The 21845-nt window shown below is 41.4% G+C and overlaps 3 protein-coding genes and 1 non-coding gene across 5 annotated transcripts in view; all 4 read left to right on the forward strand.

Annotated features, from left to right (window-relative positions):
• The window catches only part of ARID4B (AT-rich interaction domain 4B), a 93397-nt gene extending 91085 nt beyond the window's left edge, over positions 1-2312 (forward strand). For both annotated transcript variants that reach the window (XM_074818450.1, XM_074818451.1), the window contains one exon: positions 535-2312. In XM_074818450.1, coding sequence (XP_074674551.1) covers positions 535-665 — 131 coding nt within the window. In that variant the 3' untranslated portion in view covers positions 666-2312. The remainder of the gene's footprint in view (positions 1-534) is intronic.
• Positions 2313-5821: 3509 nt separating this feature from the next.
• On the forward strand, positions 5822-13084 carry RBM34 (RNA binding motif protein 34). The gene is made up of 10 exons (XM_074820534.1): positions 5822-6070; positions 6506-6654; positions 7752-7971; positions 8557-8616; positions 9203-9246; positions 9733-9816; positions 10030-10093; positions 10206-10248; positions 11866-11984; positions 12717-13084. The coding sequence occupies exons 1-10, from the start codon at positions 5822-5824 to the stop codon at positions 13020-13022; spliced, it is 1338 nt and encodes a 445-aa protein (XP_074676635.1). The 3' UTR covers positions 13023-13084.
• Positions 13085-13573: 489 nt separating this feature from the next.
• Positions 13574-21506, forward strand: TOMM20 (translocase of outer mitochondrial membrane 20). Its single transcript, XM_074818452.1, has 5 exons — positions 13574-13753; positions 18739-18785; positions 19467-19548; positions 19834-19976; positions 21097-21506. Exons 1-5 carry the CDS (start codon positions 13630-13632, stop codon positions 21139-21141), a joined length of 441 nt encoding a protein of 146 aa, XP_074674553.1. The 5' UTR covers positions 13574-13629; the 3' UTR covers positions 21142-21506.
• Positions 14497-14631, forward strand: LOC141921962 (small nucleolar RNA SNORA14). The gene has a single exon (XR_012622845.1). It is a non-coding gene; the product is annotated as a small nucleolar RNA SNORA14 (small nucleolar RNA).
• Positions 21507-21845: the final 339 nt, after the last annotated feature.

The raw sequence follows: 21845 nt of genomic DNA on the forward strand, positions 1-21845 counted from the left end.
TCTAGTGTGCCTGATTCCAGCAGCATTAAAAGGATTATTTTTTCCATGTCTTGTTTATGTGCACGTAAATGAGTGCACTGAGTATAAGAAGAAAGACTGAAATGCCATGTGTAGTAAGATTTTATGGCTGCAACCATCACATGGGAACTGCAGTTGCTTCTTGGTTGCCAGTGTAGGGTGTTTGTGCAGATTCAGGGCTGGGATGCGGCCCTACCTGTGCTGATTCCCACAGGAAAGAAAGGGAGCAGTTGACTGTGCTTGCGGGTCAGGAATGAGCTCTGGTGTCCACTGGCAGGGCCCTTGATCTGGGTGACCAGTGAACCAGGGCTGCACGGGGCAATGTCATGCTGTCTTGCACACAGCCGAAGCTGCCTCTCGGAGTGTTTCCCACAAAAACTAGGGAATGGAGGCTTTTTTCTTTTTAATTACTAGGCATTAGTTGCAGTATGTACGAGTGCTTCTTGTTGAACGGAAAACATTTTTATTGCTTAATTCGTAAATTTTTATAACCTGTGTTTTTCTCTTCCTGTGCAGGTGCTGCTACTACATCATCTTCCTCCTCATCACCTTCCTCTAGTTCCATTACGGCTGCAGTTATGTTAACTTTAGCAGAACCATCTATGTCAAGTTCATCACAGAATGGAATGTCAGTTGAGTGCAGGTGACAGCAGGACTTGCCAAAGCACTTTGCACTTAATGGCTGCTGAGGGCCACTCTTATTTTTTTGTTTGTTTTTTTTTGTTTTGTTTTTATACTGCACAGTGGCACAAAATTCAGACAAGCACTATTTTGTATTTAAAGTTGTTTCTTGACAAGCTAACTTTGCACTTAAGTGCACTTTTATGAAGAAGAAGTACAACAAACTGCTTTTCCTCAAGCAATAATTGTTTCCAACTTGTCTGGGAATTGTAAGTCTAGTGACTCGAAGGCCTTCCACTGTGGCAAATGGAGGCTGTTCACTGCCTGTAGAGACAGTACAATATGCATATAGTTGTTGGGTTGATCTAAATAAACGTGGTAAGGCTTACTGTATTCCCTGGTATTTTGTTAAAGCTGGAACATTTGATATTTTTCCATTTATTTATGACAAATATTGAACCTATTTTCATTTGTACAAGCTAATTGTTTTTTAACTGCTAAGTCACCTTATAGTGGCTTTAATTGTATACGTCAAGCACATGTATTCAATTCAAAACCTGCAGTTAGTAGGATGTTTGACATCAGTCCTGATAACCAAATACAAGGATTCCTTTAAAAAACAAAAAAAGACTGACTAATGTTTACAGGTTTGAATTAGGCCTAAATAGGTTACTCTGGGTTTTAAGAACCCATTAATTGGAATGAAACTACTGTACTTTGCCATTTTTCTATAAAACAGTATTTTTTTTTTAATTTTGATAAAATACATTATGAAAAAGAAAGAAAATGGCTAACAAACTGTATTAAATCTTAATGTATAAAGATTGTATTTAGCCAGTTTAAAGTGTATATTTATTCATATGGATTATAACAGTTATATTTTTGTGTTTTCTTGTAAATGTTTCTTTTCCCTTAAAGCAACAAATATTTCATTTGTAATGCTTATTTTATTACGAGCTTCAAGGAGAGGACTTCAAGACGGAGTAAGTTGTGAGGTTATAATTTGTGGTTGCTGATATGAACACTGCCACAAAAGGGTAGTTGTTTTTAAAATAAATAGCTAGCTGAGTGGTAGACATTTAATTTTTTAAATGCCTTGTACAAATTCCAAAACCAACTTCAAACTGTTTTCACTTGTATTGATTTTATGTTGTATGGATCCCAAGCTCTCTCCTGTTAATTATATACCTTTGTAAGACATTTGTATATTGCGGAAGTGTTCATTCAAGCTATTTAATACCTGGCACTGTTAATACACAGTACTTTATTGTACAGATTGTTTTACTGTTTTAATTGTAGTTCTGTGTACTTCCTTTGCCTGGGGAAATAGGGGCTGGCATGTTTTTCTTTGTTTTCTGGCAATACAACATGTAAGAATTCAAAGCATTTTGTTTGTAGATGCTAGTGTCAGAATCCTTTACATTTGACTTTTCTAAGAAAAGCATTTTCAGTCTTCGTAGTGTGTGCTTAAGGTTAACTGATTTTATTGAAAATGGTTTCAAAGTATTCAGAATTGTACAGGACTGTAAAAATTTGTTGACAAACGTTGAAGGAAAAGCTTATAGAAAAAAGCTATAAAATATATATTAGGTTCTGCAGAAAATGGAGAATTATGTAATATATTGTACAAATGTAAGCAAAGGCCTCTGAAATAAAATGCCATAGTTTGTGAATCCCTGATTTCGTTTCTAACAGTTTAATTAAGCAACCATAGTGTGTTCATTATAATGACATGAAGCTGCAGAATCAGTTTAGCAAATGATGTTTGATACGGTGTAATAAGCATATAAAGATAACCTAGAGCAGGTACATTGGCCTAATGTTCCTCTTATTGATTATTTCAAATTCATCCTCTTTTTCAGCAGAGTGAGAGAACGTGGCCCATTGACATCATTAAGACAGCACAAGTTGAAAAAAAGGTGAATTTTGATTCACATTAATTCAGGTAGTTTGAAAATGTAAAAGCAAGCTCCCGAAGATATTTGCCAATTTCTAGTACCAACTGCCTCAAGTTCAGATTCAGCGGAAGTGAAACTGGAATAAAACTTTTAGTGTTAATCTGCTTACATCATGTGTGGCTGTACTTTGGTTGACCAAAATACTGTTACGCCTGCAAAATAATAGATTACTGATGAGACTGATAAATAACAAATGATAATAAGCTTTAGAAACACTGACTGTATTTAAAAATTACCAGTGATCTGAGACTGACAGGAGTAACTTTAATACTTTCAGTGGGGGCTACTCAGAGGATATTTACTTATTATTAATTCTAAACTTAAAACATCAGTCATAATAGTTCAGTTCTGCCTTTCAGGCTCAGTAGGCATAACTGGTATTGATTTAACTGGGAACTACATCTGGGCAAGCAAGAGCAAATTTGGATCTCCACTCACTAGTTCTTGATCAGCTCTTAGTTTTAGGCCCATCATTTTTCTATGAGAGGATTTTTTTGTTTACCTGTTTTAACAGGGATCGTTAGTCACTTCCCCACTCCTAAACTGAGCTTTGTGCATAAATAGATTTTTGCTGAGATGATTTTTGTTGTACTTCATGTGCAGTTTAATGAATAGTCAGAAATCTGTTCTGGATGTTTTATATTGGACCTCATCTGTGAAGTGTGTCTATAAATCATACTCTCCAGGTCATGTTACTTGCGTCCCAGTGGTTACAAAGGAAGGTCTTTGGCAAACTGTTAGACAAGCAATTTTATCCCATGTTCCAGTGAGTCAAATTTGAACTTCTTTTCAGGTTACGTATGGTAATGTATCTTTAAATGTGGGTGTGCTCCCTTCTTGGCATGCACACTGTACAGCTGAGAAAGTGTTCCACTGGCAGTGATTGCTGGGCTGTACCCATACCCTTGAGTGCCAGCTCAGACCACGACCTGAAAGGCAAAGTGAGACAAACTACTCCTCCTTTATCCTTTACACCTTGGCTCAGCAACAGAATTGAGTTTTGCATGTCTCATGTTTGATCATGTTGAGAATAGCTGAGAGACTAGACTATCTGCATATGCCGAGAGAAAGCACGCCTTGCTTGCGGGCTGTCTGCGTTGCCCCCGACTCCCTTTATTTACAGTCTCCACCAGTGCTCGTATGGACTTGTAGTTTCCGTCATGCTGTGGAACTTCCCTGTTGCCACAGGGCTTAAACTCCCTGGCAGAGTTCTGGAGGCTGTATGCCTTTTCAGCTTGTCAAATGTAATTTTGTTGTATTTTGATGGTTCTGCATGTTCTGCCCCACCTGTGTCACCTACAAAACTGCTCTGTTGTGTGAAGGTAGATTGGAAAAGCCAATACAAGTAGCGCAGCAGCCACCTGCCATTTCTTAAGAATTTGTGTATTTTCTTGGGCTGACCCCATCAATGAGGGCCCCTAGCTTTCCTGGCCTCCAGAAGACCAGACACAGGATGCCTGGTGTGTGTGTCAAGACTAATGCTTTTACCTTTATTCTATAGCTGGATTACTTGTTTTGCCTTCAGTTGGACATTGGTGCCAACAAAATTGCTAACACTGGCAGTTCAAGAAGTGCATAAAATCTAACAACAGTTGAGCTGTTTGTATTTGCCTCAGCCTTTAAGTGCCTGGTAATTGTCTATGCCTTTCCAATTATTATCATCTAGCATTTAAAACTACATTCCGGACAGGCAGGTCTTAAAGGGAGATCCCAATTAGGTGCCTAATTTTGAAGAGTTAATAACAGACCAAACTTTCTTATGCACCAGCTGCACTGTGGCCTGGGTTGGAAAACAATCTGTTTGAGAATTAACTTAACAAAAAAGGGTCATTTCCAGTTAGATCAGTTATCTAGTCCAACCCATGTAGCAGCAGCAGCAGCAAGATGATCCAGAGCACTTGTCTCTCCTCGCTACAGAGCAAAGCTGGGAGGGAAGAAGTATGGCTCCTTCCTCCTTTTCCTGTCCCCCAGGCTACAGTCCTCGAATCCCCTGAGAGGTACCAGGTTTCAGGGATTTTACAGGCTTTAAAAGCCTCCTGCGATCCCAGGTACAGATGAAACAATCCAGAAGGAAACTGGATGCTCAAGTGGTGGTTTGGCATGACCTCTCTGGTGGTCTCACAACTTCTTAGTGCTTAAATAGTCTTAACTGCTTAACTGCTGGTGGCTCTGTGCTCTCTCTGTAACCCAGTTTTGTTTGTAATGCACACCAAGCCTGTTTCAGACCTACAAGTCATGGAAACTGTTCAATTTTGGGTGCTCTTTACACCCCTTCCCCCTTTGCATTTTCTAGTCCTTTTCCAGGTTTGTCTCAAGGTGAGCTGGTTTAAAAGGGGCTGCATGAGCACCAGAAGGATGCTTTCTGCCTGTGAAGTCAAGCATGAGGTCACCCACCCTCTGACAATTGCACACCTTAATGAACTGTTTTGAGGAAACCTGTAGGCTTTAGTTCAGCCTTGCAGCGGCAGCGCTGCTGGAGCATGAGGCAGCCTGGCACAGACGAAGCTTTCCGGTTTCCGTTTAATCTGTACTCAAGGACAATGAGCTCATCTTGCACAGACTTTAATTGGGGACTTGGAGGGGTTATTTTTTGTTCAAAAAAAAAAATAAAACGACACACTTAATCCTGGATGGGGGCTGGATAGCAATCACGAAGGTAGAGTCAGACAGAAAAGAAAGGACACGGTAAGAGGTACTTCCACAGCGTAGTCACACTTTCTGTAGACAACAGCGATGTTATTTTTTAACCACGCGTGGCACTCTGAACCACTTCAGTGATTTTAAGTAGAAACAGCTTGAGAAGACAGGCAGGAGTAATCACTGAGTAATTTTTGTCTCCTTTCAAGCACAGCCGCCGAGGAGCTGAGGGCCTTGGAAAACAACGGCAACAACGTATCCCTCACCCGTGCACCAGCCCCAGCTGGTAGTGTATGTGTTCGTAGTGCTGCCACGCCCCCACCAAACCGGCGTGGCTGGGACCAGCGCGCCCCTTTCCCGCCCCCCGCCAGGCTGGCGGTGCCTTTGCTGGGGCCGGGCCCCGCGGGGCGGAGGGGCCGTCGCGCCGCCAGTGCCCCCAGCGCCTCCGCCGCGCCCGGGCGCGGCCCTCACAGGGCAGCACGCGGGCGACCCCAGCGAAAGCCCCGGCCCCGCCCTCCCCCGCTGGGGCCGCGCGCGCCGGAAGTGACGCACGCCGCGCCCGCTCGGGACAGTCGCGAGCGGCAGCCATGCGGGCCCGCCGGCGGGGCGGGGGGCTGCGGGGGGGCGGCGGGGAGGCCCTGGGCGCTGAGGCCGCCGAGGCCGCCGCCGCTGCTGAGGCCGCCGCCGCGGGCGCGTCGCGTCGCGGTGCCCGGGCGGAGGAGTACGTGGTGGGGGAGGTGGCGGGCAGCCTCTGGCCGGGCGGGGCGCCCGCCGCGCCACTCGCGCGCCTCTTCAGCGCCGCCGCCGCCCCGCCGGTGCTGGTGGCCGTGGCGGGGGTGAGTGCCGCGCTCCTCCCAGCCCGCCGGGGGTCGGGGCGGCGGCGGCGGCGCTGCCCGCAGAGGCCCGGTCAGTGCCGGGGCTGGCGGTGCTGGTAACGGCGGAGCGGTCCCGCCTACTTGCGCGTTGGTACCAGAGAGGGGCCGGAGACCGGTCGTGAGCGATGGCGGGCGGGCGGGCGGGCGGGCGGCTTCCCAGGGGGCACGGGGAAGCCGAGCCGTAACTCGTTGGCGCTCAAGGCCGCCGGTCGGTCCCCGCGGCGATGGCCGCGGGGCTGAAAATGCCATGATGAGGGTGGGTGAGACCAGCAGGGTGGGCGCACCGGTGAGCGGGTAAATCTGGGTGTGGGACACACCGCTTCTTGCAGTTGTTGACTTTAGTTAGCGGCACTCCAATTTCTGGAATTTTGTTTTTTAAGTTATTTTTTTTTAAAGGAAAATAAGAAAAGAAAGCATACAGAGGAAGTGGAAGAAGTGTCAGAAGACCAGAGCTTATCAGTCGTGCAAGAACCTCCTGTAAAGGCAAAGAAAGCCAGAAAAGCGAAGAAGGAACTTTCAAAAGCAGAGAAAAAATTGGCAAACAGGTGGGTAGATGATACCTTTTCATAGTAAAATTAAAAAAAAATCCAGTTTAATTATAAGATTATGGGTTCAGTGAAACAGTACAGTTCTGTTCAGCTCTTCGTCTTGAACCTTGTGTTTTAGAAAGTTATTTTTAAGAAGACTGTGAAAATTTTCTGTGGTTTTCGCCAGAAGATAGTAAATACTTCCAGCTTCTTAAAGTTTGAGGTCCATGAAGTGCAGATCCCCTGTTAAGAGCTAACAGGTCCAGAGGTTGTAGATTTGGACAAAAAGTGCTCTCTGGCACGGGGTGATGCTTTCTAACTGTAGTTGGCTTTGTCCAGCAGACTGCCGTCAGAGGAGCAGAGGCGGTTTCAGCAGCAGCAAGGTACTAGGCAGAGTTAGTTGTCCTTATGCTTGCCCCCTACTGTGGCACAGAACTGCTCCGATGCACTGTCCGTTCGCGTAAATACTCAGGGTTAAGCCAGGACGCGGTCTGTGCAGGCAGGAAGCTGGTCTCCATACAGCAAAGTTTGGATAATGAAGTTTGCTTGATGGTAGCTCGAGGCTAATGCCTTGTCCTCTCTCTGGGGCTGTGCGTTGTTGCATCTTCCATGCCCATGAAACTTGTTTGCTGTTTTGGTGTTGGTAGCCTTCAGAGGCTTCTTCAGATCTGCTTCTTGTTCATGCTGTTATGGCAGGTTTGGATAGATGGAGAGTTGTTAGTGCACGGATGGGTCCCGAAGGATTGTTAGTTCCGAGTGTCCTGGATACTGGGAAGAATTAAATCTCGCCTTAGTTCTAGCCTGCAAATACAATTTTTTTTTCCCCCTGCAATTTTAGAGCATGTCAAATTATTTAATTGTGAATTCTTTCTTTATTACTCCTATGAAATAGCAAATGCAATGTCCTGGGGCTAGCAGATAGTTTTCCATGTTACGGAATGGTCAGATATGTTTGTTTAATGCATAATAAGCATAGTAATGTTTGACAGTTTATGTTGAACATAGTAATTTAAAATGCAAGTTAAAATATTTATTTTGGAGGCTTCAGTTCTTTGACCTCAAAAACTCTTTTTTTTTTCCCATCAATTACAATTTGCTTGTCTCTTTCTGATAAGAGAGCGTGCTTTGGAGCAGGCAGACGAAGAGGAGGAGCAGAAACTGTTTCAAAACAAAGCGAAGCAAAAAAAAAGGGCTTCTCATGAGATCATCAAAAGTGTTGCTAATTCAGCTACAGGCACTACTGTAAAACAACAAAAGGAAAAAAAGGTGCCTGATGAAACGGTAAACAGAAGAACAGTGTTTGTTGGAAACTTGCCCGTCAACTGTACTGCTCAGGTACGTGAGTGGATTCTGTCAGCTAAAGGAATGAGAAGAATTACAACAGTCCTTAGTTTGGAGGGATGTTTCCAGCTGAGGAGTCACACATATTTGTGACTAAAATTGCTTTTTGGGAAAGTAGGAAATAATGCTCATTGTCAGAAACCTTTAGAGGCAATCTCTTTTGTTTTCCTGGAGTTGGGCTTTTTATGGCAGTGGGTGCAGTTACTCTTTCTTTAGTAGAATAGGTGAGTTTCTTTTTCAGTGAAAAATGACAATAAATGAGAACTACAATTATAAAGTTAGTCTGCTTCCAATTTTGAATGTAAATAATACTTCAGATTGTTGTATAGCATCTGTTAAATTTATACTTCCGTAGTAAGGGGTACAATTTCAGTTTTGGCAATCTGTAGGACAGAAAACTGCCACAAGAAACACAGAAACGGTGACATATTGCTGGTGTATTTTTAGTAGCCCTTTAACGGACTTTGTATAATTAAAATGAAAATAGTGTAAAAACAATCTTACTAATAAATATTCAACAATAATTCTTATTACCAGAATGCAAAAATGTATTGAATATTTGTAATATCTTCTGTTTAGGCACTGAAATCTCTTTTTAAAGAGTATGGACAAATAAAATCCATTCGATTCCGGTCTTTGGTACGTTATTTCCTCTAATGTTATATAACAAAATTATTTTTTGATCTTAAAGGGTAGTATTCATAAGGCTTGTATCTTCATTAGTTCGGAAGCGGGTTTGGGGGTGTATTTTTTGCCATTAGAAAAAGCCTTGGAGACTTTACCACAGAGTCACCACAGATGTATCTTTTTCCTTTCATCACATTTTACTCTTCCTGTAGCAGCAGTTGATAGTATCAGAGCTGTATTTTGTCTGGAAGAAGAATGCCTTTACTATTGCTCGTTTAGCAAAGGTATTACTTACCTGGTTTTAAATCATAGTGGCAAAGACACACTGATTGTAAATCGGTGTACTCTGTAAAACAGTTGAAGATAACAGTCTTGGAATTCAAGAAATGTAACATGAAGTCAAAGCAAGCTATCTTAATTCTGAGGTCTTTCTAGATCATCTCTAGAAATAGCCGCTTCCATTGTTTGCTTGCTGTACTGGCTACATTGCTTTAGGTGGGAATGTTACTGGTTTGAATTCCTCTTTGTCTTCAAGAACAAGTGTTTTGAAATAAAGTGACACTAGGCCTATTTAACTAAAGCTCTTTTTATCTTAAAGGTTCCAGCCGAAGATACTTTATCCAAAAAGTTAGCAGCAATAAAGTAAGTTCCTCTTGTGAATTTTGTGCTTTATTTTTCAAGGTAAAAGTAATTTTTAAGTGTTGGTTGTTACATGCTTGTCCATATTAATTTTCTTATTTTGTGTTTCTTTGACTTCTGCAATTACCTTTGTGTGTAAGTTTGTTTTTTCTTGACAAGTGAAAAAGAATTATGTGTCTGGTATACTAGTAATTCATTATCTTAGGTTGCATTTCTTATATTTATTCTTATATTTTAGGAAGGAGGAAGATGCTAATAGTCTTTAATTCCCTTGGATATATTTATGAACTGAGGAAGGTCGATCAGGGCTGTATAAGATGTACAGTAAGACTCCCTTGGACATAAGGGGCTAGCTTGATCTGTAAGAGAAATTAAGTTGTCAGTGTGCACAAAGCAGGAAGAGGCATAAATGTGTTTGACAAGAAGCACTTGTGCACTGCACACCATCAGAATTACTTAAACAATATGTGTTTTTTTTTCATGTTCCAGGCATAAGGTGCACCCTAATGCGAAGTTCATTAATGCTTATATTGTATTTAAGGAAGAATGCGATGCTATTAAGGCTCTGAAAGAGTAAGTCTCTGTTTTGTTCCTCATTCCCTGTTGAAGAGGTAGATTTATGGATACATTTAAACTACCTCCTCTCTTTTGCTTGAATCGGAATAAAATGCATTTTTCAAACTTAAAAGTAAATTTGGTTTTGGAATAATGCTGTGCAGTAACATTGTAAATTAAGTAACGCTTTCTCATTTCATTTTTAAAACTTTTTGCTTTTGGCTACAAAAGAAATGGAACAGAAATTGCTAGTGGGTTTCACATCAGAGTTGACATTGCATCAAAAAGCAGTTCGGTAAGTAAGATGTGTGACTAGAAAACCCTTTTTCTGTTTTTTGGTGTGGTGGTTTTTGGTTTTTTTTCCTGTAACAAATAGTTTACTGTCTTGTATCTCTTGTTTTCTTCAGCATGACAATAAACGATCTGTATTCTTGGGAAATCTCTCATATGGTAAGTCTAATATGGATTGTTATGCATCAGTACTTAACATTTATGGAATTGGTTGACATTAAGGGTTTTTTATTTATTTAGGGTAGTATGTTTAGGAAGTTAAGTATCTTTTGCTGGAATTAATTTTTTTAATAGTGGTTTTATTTTTTAACTGAAATGCCTAAAGGGGTTGTAAGTTTCTGGCAAGTTCTGCAGGTTGTTTTCTTTATTGTAGGTAGAACTGCAAGCACTTTCAGTTCTTGTTGTTGCTTGATATTTTCTAAATAAATATGACTAAACTGCATAGGCCATAGCTTTCTAAACTGTTCAATGTGTACTGGTACCTGTTTGTGAAGTACTTCCAAGTGATACATGGTGATGGCTTCTCATTTTGATGCTGTCTGTGAGCCACAGGGTGAGTGACTGTCCAGGCAGCTACTGGCAATCAGTTGTTACCTGTGTGGAGGTGCTTACTGTGTAGTTGTAGTCAGTGCTTGGTGAATATTCAGCTGCTTCTGAGTGGACTGAAGAGTGGATGAAGGGATCACCCTCAGGTGTGGTCCATATGAGGGTATTAATGGAGTCAGGAAGCTTGGGACAGCATCTTCCTTGGGGGTGGTGTGTATGCATAAATATACAGGATGGCGGTGTGCCCTGTGCCCGTGGCCTGATGCAGAGCCAGTATCATGTACTGCTGACAGTAATGCTGAAACAAACAGGCTTTAGACTTTGGCCTAAAACTTGAACCTGTCTGAAATTCTGGATAGGTGACAAATCTGATTGTGGTGATGTTACTGATGCCTGTTATATAGAGCTTGTGTCAGTACTGTATGTTCCTCTGTGCATCCTGCAGAAAAAAACAGTTTGGATATTTGCAGTGCTCTGAAAATGACTTCAGCAGCTTGAACCTTTCTCAGCACATCTAAGTCCCATTGCTGTAATTAAACCTGTACTATTAAATTCAGCTCTCCCCTTAGCATGGATACAATTATATCTGTGTAAAGGGATTTACCATAGTATGAAGCGTACCTATACAGAAAAGAATAAGCTGTATTTTTGTGTTGTTACATGACGCTTGTCTGTTTGCATAGGCATGAGACTGAGAAAGCCTCACACGTCTGGCCCTTACCAGAATGATTGTGTGGCAACTGTGGTTGGAAACTGTAAATCCCTTCTCCCCCATTCAGCTAAAATTCAGGGTTCAGGCAATGAGTATTAGACTTCAAGAACTGCCAGCTCAAGCTCATTATCAGCAGCATTAATTCTTAGAAAGAGATTCTGGCATAAGAAGGAGCTACAAAAATGTAGCACAAATCTTAATTTCAAGCCATAAATGAAATTGTTTGAAAAGTGTATTTCAGTCTTTGTCTTCATTCTCCCTTGTGACTTATATTGCACTCTTCAAAGCTAGAGAATCAGTAACTGTGAAAGTAAATAGCCCTTTATAAAGTCTGCGTTGTTAACTTGCTGGAATTTTTCTGAACCACTGATGCTTGTGTACCTATATGTATTTGATATATTTAAATGTATGTGTTTGTGTACCTGAATTGGCAAATATAAAATACTTGGATTTGGGCCAGGCTTCTAAAGCTGTGTGTCTGACTGAAGAGGCATCTGTGTCATTGTGCTTGCCTGCAGACATCAGTGACGATGCTGTGCGAGAGCACTTTTCTGTCTGCGGAGGTGTAGTAGCAGTGCGAATTGTGAGAGACAGAAAGACCGGCTTGGGTAAAGGCTTCGGCTACGTTCTCTTTGAGGTATGTAAGAATGGCGTGCTTCAGGACACTGGGAATTCTTCAGAATCTGAATTGGGATTTGCCTTTAGGCTTTGAAAATGTTTTTCTTCTTTTTCTGTTAGTAATTTTTTGGATTAGTATATGAAAGGTAGCATTTTTTATGTTAAAAGCAGCTTGGAAGACCAGTTCTGTGGAAGCAGATACAAAGCAAACTATTTTAGATTGTACAAAGAAAAGTTGTAAAATGTTGGGGTGAAAGAAGTTAACTTTTAAGGGAAAGACTTAAAGGAGGGACAGATGAGTTTGCTTGGTATAACTGCAATGTTCTCCCATTTCTTATGTATCAGAATATGAGCGGAATTCTCTCCTGCAGCTGGTTTGCATACTGGCTCTCCGTTTTGGACTCAGTACAGCTTGTTTTCTCATGGCAGTCTCCCAGCCTCGTCTTCCTTAGTTTATTTCCTGCAGCCCAATGCTTTTTTTTTTCCCCCAGTTTCCCCTTCATCTCTCTGCCTCTGTCTTCCATGTCTCACGTAAGCTGTTTTATAGCCTGTTTTCAAGTGTCTGTGCCTCAATGCATGGGCTATGTGGGTGTGCAGGTGTTTTTGAGCAAAGCAGTGTCATTGAATAAATAGAGCAGTTTGGGTGCTCTTTATTGTAAAATTTTGCTTACAAAAATTACAGGAAGGGAAATACTTGAAAGCAATCAATTGGAAGGAATGCTGCTTTTAAACTGAATGTCTGTTCTTGTAGAATACGGATGCTGTACATCTTGCTTTGAAACTGAACGACACTGGTCTGATGGGAAGAAAGATACGTGTGAAGCGCTGTGGAGAGAAGTGGAAGGCACCACAGAAAAGTCAAGTTCAGTCTCGTGCTCCTAAGGACAGAGTTGATACCACATTAAAAAACAAGAGGTGCTCTAATGATTCATTTGTTGGTGAAAAGGCAATCCCATTAAAGAAGAGCAGTAAAGCAAAAAGTCTAAGAGCTATTCCTGGAAATAAAGCTGGGAAAAACAAACAATCTTCTGATAAAAATCAAATGTATAAGTGTTAGTTATTGTTATAAAGATTGATGTATACAAGAGTGTTCTGTCATAAACAATGTTTCCTACTACAGCTGTAGTTGTTCTTGGTATTCATGCTGGGGTTTTTGGCTTCTCCCGGCAGGTGGTATGCGGTAGGTGTCCCTACTCCAGACCCTGTGTGACGTTACGGCTGTGTCTGGGAACACGTCCCTAGCCGGGGTCTCGCTGCCCAGGTTAACCGAATTCTCTGGGGGTTGCGTAGGATGGCTCAAAGTGACTGCAGAAACAGGGGCTCGGGCGCAGACTATGTCTGATGATGCGCAAATTATTACCTAGATAGAGGGGGTGTTGGTTTTTAACTGTTAACCTTTAGTTTACAAGACATAGGTCTTTCGGGCAGCGGCGGGCGGCCCGCCGCGCATGCGCCCCGGGGGCGGGCGGCCTCCCTGCAGGCAGTGAGGTAGGCGCCCTCAGTCGACGCTGGCTGATGACGTCAACGGAAGTGAAGTGGGGTCCTTTCTGGCCGCCCGCTCGCCCCAAGGTGCCTGCGGAGCTCGGCGCCGGCCGCGCGGCGGGAGGGAGGGAGGGGGCGGGGGGCGGCGGCGCGGCGGGACCTTCCCCTCGGCGCCGGGCACGATGATGGTGGGCAAGACCAGCGCCATCGCTGCGGGCCTCTGCGGGGCCCTTTTCATCGGCTACTGCATCTATTTCGACCGCAAAAGACGGAGCGACCCGAATTTCAAGAACCGGCTGCGGGAGCGTGAGTGTCCGGGCCGCCCCCTCTCCCCGCCTCTCCTGGCGGCCTCCGGCGGCTCCCGCGCGCGCCCTGCCTTCAGCGGCCGCCGCCTCCCCTCCCCGCCGGCCCGCGCGCGGCACGTGGCGCCGCCGCAGCGCCCTCCTTGCTCCGGGGCTCGGCCGCCGCCACCCCCCGCTCCCCTTCCCCCCAGCCGCGCCGCGGCCGAGCGGCCCGCCCGGCCTCTGCCCTGCGGGGGAACGGCCTGCAGCCCCCGTCGGCCTCCCGGCCGCGCTCCGCTTCGGCCCGCCTTGTCGCGGTGACCGGGCGGGAAGGGCGCGCCAGGCGCCCGGGAGGCTGCGGCAGGGCCGGGCCGGGTCGTGGGCGGGGGCTGGCGGGCGGTGTTGGCCCAGGCGCGCTTGTGCGAGGCCGACCCCGAGCCTCCGCTGCTCCTCGCCTCTCGTCATCCCCTTACCTAAGCCAGGGGACGGATCTTCTTGTCGGAGCGTGTTTTCTGCAATTTGTGTGGTTGTCGGGTAACTTGTGGTTTCTGCATCAGAAGCTGGGCTTGGAAATAATTCACCTTCCTCTTTTTTAAAAATCTTGTTAACCTACACACTCAGCCGTGCTATTACCGCCACTGCATTTACGTGGTGGCGTTTATTTTTTTGCTTTTGGAAGACGATCAGATAAAACAACGCGATCTTTTATAGTGAAGTTGTTGCTGCGGTAAGGCAAGAGCCGGTGGCAGCCCTCAGGTATTTAATCCGCTGCATTCTTAACCCTCCTGGCAGCCCTGTTATTAGCTTCCAGGATAAGAATGAATGCCAGAGAAAACTGTTGATTAATCCAAAATGTAGAGCTCTTCTCCTGTGGCTCTTCATTATTTCACATCTTCAACACTTGTTTAAATGTTTTAATGATTAGTGAGGGTTTTAAATGCAACTGTGTGAGTACTCAAGGTACGCAAATTCATCCAAGGTACTCCAATGAGTCATGAAAAATAAGCTGATATTTGTTGTGCTGGGTTGTTTCTGACATGTGAACATGTACAGTATTCCTTTGATAACGAATCTGAAGAAATTACCATTAAGGTAAACTTTCTCAGCAAGTAAACATAACGTAATTAGCAGTTTCATGGATGGAAGAGTCAGTAACTAGATGGGTTAAAACCGAATATTTACCTGATGATGTACCTTTAAATGTAGCTTAGATGCTTTGACCTGTTTTAATGGATTGAATTTGTTGAGTGACCAGTGTTGATGCTTACCAGCTTATTAATTCTGCTTCTGGTAAGCTCTTCCGCAGCAAATTATGTCTTTCAAATACTTCATCTTCAGGCCCTTGCTCACGTATGTAGGATCTTAGATGCATACTTGTTGAGTGTCTTCCAAGTACTTTTTGCCCTCTGGTGCAAGTCATTCATTGGGAATTTTTAGTATAGTAAGCTGGTATGTGCTTGTCTTGCACAAGCAAACTCAATTCATGGCAGTGTGATCAGCCATGTAAATAAGTAACAGGGAAAATACTGGATTACATAAGATTTTTGCAGAAGAATTGAAAGTTATTTTTGCATCCCATTGTTTTTATTATCCGAGCTCCTATCCAGTAATGTTCTGAATAAGCCTTAGACTTGCTCTGATTAAGATTTAACCTTTTGGAAAAAATCCATTGTGGTTTGATAGGGGATAGCTGTTGTCATTTGGAGGACATCACCATATGACTTGTGATCTTTGGATGTGATACACTGGGCTGCTTTTAGTTGTAAGGCTTTAGATAATTAAGGAATTTGTTTTAATTTTTATTTTTTGCTACTGTAACTGATCCCTTAGTATGGAGATCCCTTAGTGGTGGTGCCAGTGATCTGATTATTACAGTGCTTTTACTGTTGGAGAGAAAGGCGTCACCTGTAAAATATTTGACCAAAGAAGGCCCAAGGCAGCAGCCAGTTGCAGTTCTTTAGATGAAGATATACTGTTTCTCGGGCAATTTGATGAAAAACTTGTAGAAACCACCTTTACAGAAGATCTTTTCCACTAAAGTTGTTAGGATAAGATTGTTTTTCAGTCTTTGTGATGCAGTGTCACCAAAATTTGGGAAGGACAGGAGATCCAACATGTCAGTGGATTGGCTGTCATATTTGGTCAAGCACAAATGAGGAACAAATAATTTTTTTGCCATCCCAGTTACATTGTACTTATCTTTGGGCTGCATTAGGACCAAAGTAGTTTATGTTGCATAAAAGAAGTGATTTCATGGGGAGTTTGAAGGACGGCTGGACTTTGGTTTTCCAGATGTCTTAATCTTACTTGTTTAGCAGGTTTTGTGGGTTTTTTTCAGGTTTTGGTGTTGCTAGTTTGGGGCATGTCCATATTTAACCTTCGGACCAAAGGATAGCAAAGCTATAAACATCTGGAGCTCCTTAGCTTCCACAGCTAAATTTAAGATAAGATTTTAGATGTGTTTGCTACTCATGTTCTTGAATGTATAAACCAGAACTGTTCAGTATGCAAGTATAGACACTCATCTCTTCGTTCAGAGACAACCAGAATTTCTGACCATGCTGAATGTTGCCTCTCAGAGCACCTTCTGCCTGGACAGCTACGTGAGAGGAGAGCAGTAGGCAGACTCCATGGATGGGAGCTGAAGATGCAAACGGCTTTTTGGTCGTTCTGCTCCTTGGTGGGACTGCTTGTGAAACTGCTGGGGCAACTTGGGATTTTTGCAACCCATGCCAGTGCGTCAGGTTATCCATTGGTTCCCATTCAAAATTTACTTGCTGTGTACAAGAGCTGTGGCCTCTGATGGACCTGCAAGTCACGTGCAGTTTGAGAGCTGCAGTTTAGCTTTCTGTTATGGATGGATGCACGTGCATTAACTAATTCCTTCTGTGAAAGATTGCCCTTCCCCTTTTCTAACTGCAATAATGTCTTTAGAAGAGAGTGAAGTTTTTCATTTTCTTGGAGGTCCCTGAGGGAAAACAAAATTTTTGTAAGGTAGATTTGTTTTTTTTACCCCAAAGCCATTGCTTTTTGCTTGTGGTGTTAGAAATGTAACTTTTGGCTGTTGTTGCAAAGATTTTTTAAAACTAGTGTTACCAACTAGTATGGGAAAAATTCCTAAATATCCTTCAGAGCTATTTGTTTTCTGTAATTGTTCTGGCTAGTGGACTTTTAGAGAGACCTGTAAAAAATGTATTAAGAAGAGGAAGAAAAATTGCATAGTAAACAGACTTGAAAGGTTCTGTAGATCAGTGTTCAGTTTTAAAATCTCGGTGATTCTTTGCATTCCTTTACTATCTTCAGGTTAAAGTATATGATTTCATATGTGTGTGATCAGTGGTCAAAAGCTTTTATTAAATAGTTACAGTTTCCAGCATGTCTTTTTTTCATTATCTCTGAATGCTTAACCTGGTGAGTGATACCTGTTGTACTACTTTAGAAGATGTTATAGTCACAGCAAGAAAACACAGTTTTCTCCTGAAAACAATGTACAAATGTTAAGCTGTTACTCCTTGTACTTTTCATTGATGTTTTCACTGATTGCACTACAGTTGCAATGTGGCTTGTTTTGATAGTGAAACATTTAATGTACTATTTTTTAAAAATTTTTATTTCACCTTTAAGATTTTACGTGTTGGCAAAACTGGTTTGCATAGTAGTGCAGTTTAAAATTTTGTGCGAATTAATGCTTCAGAAAACTTGGAGTGAGCTGATTGAAGGCACCAACTTTCAAGAGACAAATTCTTCTTAGTTCTGTATGACACATTTTTCTGTATGTGATGTTGTAAAATAATGTATGCAGGTCAATAAGCTGTACAAATTCAGGTGCTAAGGGTTATTAAGGTATTATAGAAGGTAAAAGAGTGATCCGTGTAGTTAGAATGGGAACTCCCTTTACATAAAGAACACTTGATCTTGTTCATAAATTTCACACCAAGTAGTCATCACTACTAGGACATAGTATTCCTGAATGTCTTCATCATGTGGACAGTTGCAGATTTTTAACTCATTGCCATTAAAACTGCTAGTCATATTTGGAAGTATTTCCAGCTTGTAAAATTGTCTCAAAAGAAAAATCAGGACTGTGTGACAGTTGTTCTTTGTCAACATAGATGTTCACTGAGGAGACACTGAGGACAAATAGTAAGAGTACAGTTAGTTACACCAATATAACTTCTAAATACAGCCTATGGTTAAACATGTCAGTTGATGGTCTTACAAAAATGATTATTCTAAGTAAGTCACCAGTGTTACTATAATTATTATTTCTTGTATGAATAGCTGCTATTATAAAATATCTTTATACCAGCCTAATTGCATTAAAAGCAAGCTATATATCATTTTCATTACACTAGTTTTGCTGGAGTAGTACAACTTTATGTTGCAGACTGACTTTATGTCTTTAGGATGGGCAATTGAATCTGTAAATGTTTGTTTCATCTGTAAATGTTTGCTTTCCTCAGATTTCAGAAATGTATGCTCTAATATTGTGCTTGCTGTGGAATGGTGAGATACTGCCACCTATTTAACTAGTTCCCGAGTCTTTGCTATAAAGCAGCTGGGAAAGTACAGTTACGTACTGTGACCTGCTAAAGTTCCTGGTGGTGGTGTACCGTATAGTTCAAAATCAGACAGCCTTGACTTGTAGACAGTTATTCTGTGGCTTATCATTATTAGAAATCATGTAGAGAAATCCTGTATTACTCCATTTCGCTTTCCTTCTTCGTACCTCTAGTGCTTGAGGTGTGCTCTGGTGCAGGCTCTGCACAGTTGGTGTTTGCCATAGCCAGCAGCAGAAGAATTACTGTTCTGAGTCAGTATGCTACTGCCAGCCCTCATTAGACCCCTAAACGATAGTCGGTTGCAGTCTTGTGCTCAGTCTTCAATATTTGCAATATATTACCAGTTTCTTATTTTGAAAATAACTTTGATTTGTTCACGGTTTCAAACAATAATCTGAAGGCTTTTTTAATTGCAAATTAAAGATGTAAGATGTTTTTATTCTTACAGGAAGGAAGAAACAGAAGCTTGCCAAAGAGAGAGCAGGGCTTTCCAAGGTAATGCTGTGTTCATTAATGGAGTGCTAGTTTGAAAGGTGTTACACTTGTATTATTTGTAAGATTTGTTTAAGGATCTGTTTTGATTCTAGCATTACAAACACTTTTGCAAATATGCAGTCTTTAGGTTTTTTTAGTGCTCACAAATAACCATATGAAATGGTTGTTCCTTTTTTGTGTCAGATAGAGGCTTGTACTAGAAAGTACATCTACTGTGTGATTAGATGGTGTTTTCCTCTGTAGCATGTGCAAGGACTTTTCAGACTTAAAAATCATTGATGGGATACACCTATAGCTGAACTTGATATTTTCTTTCTATAAGTATTTGATTTCTCTTTCCTTATTGCCAGTAGATCCTGGAAAAAAATATATATAGTTGTGATAAACATAACACACCTTTGAATTTATATGTGCTACAAAATTGTGTGCTTAATAAACTGAGTAGACATATTTCAGGCTCCGTCTCTCTACAGATTTGTGATGTGATGATACAAGACCTGAGTCTGATTTTCAGAAACATTCTGTGTGCATTTAACTTAATAGTAACAATTTTAATTTTTTTGCCAGTTTCAGTGTAACAGTATGGTGTTGTGTTTGATTTCAGTTGAGAATGTTTTCTGCTAACGTGTTTATTAACTGATGTTTAAGGACTAACTTCAAGTTTTACTTTGTGTGTTATAGTTGCCTGATCTGAAAGATGCTGAAGCAGTTCAGAAGTTTTTCCTTGAGGAGATTCAGCTTGGCGAGGAACTACTAGCTCAAGGTAATAGCATAATTTTTTTTGGAAGGGTAAGTTGTAAAATAATTTTTCTTTACCTTTGTTAGAAGATGATTTTTATATATTAAGATCTTTGGGGAGTCAAATTCACCTAGGAAGACCTTTTTACTTGTTTCTAACCTTCTGAGTTCAGAAGATCCGTCAAGGGAGGAGGAAAGAAAACTGTGGATTGAGTCTCAGTAATTTAATCCACCGTTGATGGATGTTTTATGGAAATACTTCACGGTGTGGAAGAAGGTTGATTTCAAAACATTATGGTTTGTCATACAGGTGAATATGAGAAAGGTGTTGATCACTTGACCAACGCCATTGCTGTGTGTGGACAGCCGCAGCAGCTACTACAAGTTCTACAGCAGACTCTTCCACCACCAGTGTTTCAAATGCTTCTAACTAAGCTCCCTACAATAAGCCAGGTATGTGAAATGTCCCTGTTGTTTTGTTTTGAAAATAATTGAACTACTTCTCTTATTCACTACATCAGTCTCGAGTATTGGTTTTTGTAGTATGTTTTTTGTGTATATTCAGTTAGATTAAAAGAAGCTTTTTTTCACCTGAAACATTAAAAAGTGTACATGAAAAATGTCATGTAGCATTAATAGCAAACAGGCTAAAACAGAACTATAAAATTTCTGTCATGCGTAGGGTACGCTAAGCTCTTCTAAAGTAGGGACATCTGGCCGCAGCTCTGATACTATTAAGTGGATCCACCATTTCCAAAATAAAAGTTGGGGGATCAGAAAAGTGGTAACTTTCTTGCACTGGGTCTTGAGTTTTATCTTTTTTTTAATTCTCTATCTACAAGCGTCTGTAAGTGCTATAGAAGTCCATTGGAATTTATCTGTTGCCTTTGCTAGCCTATTGCTTCTGGGCCAGCTATAAACACAAAATATTAACTAGCACCAGAACACATGACAGTTTTGGAAGCTAGGGGGTTTCCCTGATGATAAAAGCGTTCGTAGTTCTGTGTATAAAATGCCCTCCCTTTTTAGCCTGAGTACTCTGCAGGTAACGTGGTAATACACTGGCAGGTGAGTCTATTGTAAAATAAATAATATGTGTTACGTTCTTGGAAATGCAAGGGTACTCCCTAATGGTGTTACCTCATATAAAAGACTCAATGCTGTGCATCAGTCAGCTCTCTTTACAGCTCAGGCCTGGTTATGTTTCAGTTCAAGGTCCATATAGTTAGTAAAAACACTGGAAAGTGTTGGGTTCACAAGGTGTAAATGTCTGGGAAACAGTGGAGCAAAAATGTTTCCTTAGAGAACAGGGCCAAAAACCACACAGAGGTCATCACTTGAGGCTGATAGGATATTATTTATCTGACTTTGACATTGTTAGGCATTGCACAGTACGTAATTTCTGCAGAACTGGCTTCAAAAATTTATGTCAAATAGATTACCATTTTTAACATTAATCAGTTTGCTCAGTAATTACACTGCTTAATATTCAGTGTAAAATTACATTGCTTGATAATTAGTTGCCTACTGTCAATTTTATGTAATTGTGAATGAGTTTTTCTCCTTCTTACAGAGAATTGTAAGTGCACAGTGCTTGGCTGAAGATGATGTTGAATGAGGTCACACCACAACAGGGGGAAAAAATGTTTTCTTACCCCAGAAGATGAGCATCAGTAGGGGGATAAAGGGGCAAACATAGTAGTTAATGGACTGTGTACCACATCGGGTTCTACCAGAGTTAAAATTAACTTTGTGTAGGTGGGTTTCGCAGGATTTTATTTATTATCCCAGTGAAAAGTGTATTTTGATAAGAATTCATTTTATAAATACACTGTGGTGAGTTATCAAAGTATCACTAACTTCATTATTATTAAAATATGCAGTTGTAATGTTGTACATATAAAGACATAAAACTACGACCTATTAAAAACCCAATGCTCATTTTTGAAAAAACGAAGTTATGGCAATAAAGATTTATCTGCACTTGTGTGTCCCTATAGTACTACTTTAAATTTCAGAACATTTGAGTGTCAGAGCAAATGATCTAAAATGACTTAACATTAAAATTTATTTTTAATGTTATGGCTGGTTTTCCAATGCTTTTAATTAAGTTTAAAACCTTGTGTCCTGAGAAAATAGAGATGTGATCATTTAAACGGTAACCGATCACCTTAGAAAGAGATGTAGATCAGAATGGTAATAGATGACTGGCTCTAGAAAGGATGACAAATCTATTTCTGTTAGGAACAATGACATCTAAAGTGATTCAAGTCAAAACTGTATCTGGCAAACACGAAATCTCTGTTAATGCAGGTGTCTGAA

Source organism: Strix aluco, chromosome 3 (genome assembly GCF_031877795.1).
Source record: "Strix aluco isolate bStrAlu1 chromosome 3, bStrAlu1.hap1, whole genome shotgun sequence".
NCBI lineage: Eukaryota > Metazoa > Chordata > Aves > Strigiformes > Strigidae > Strix > Strix aluco.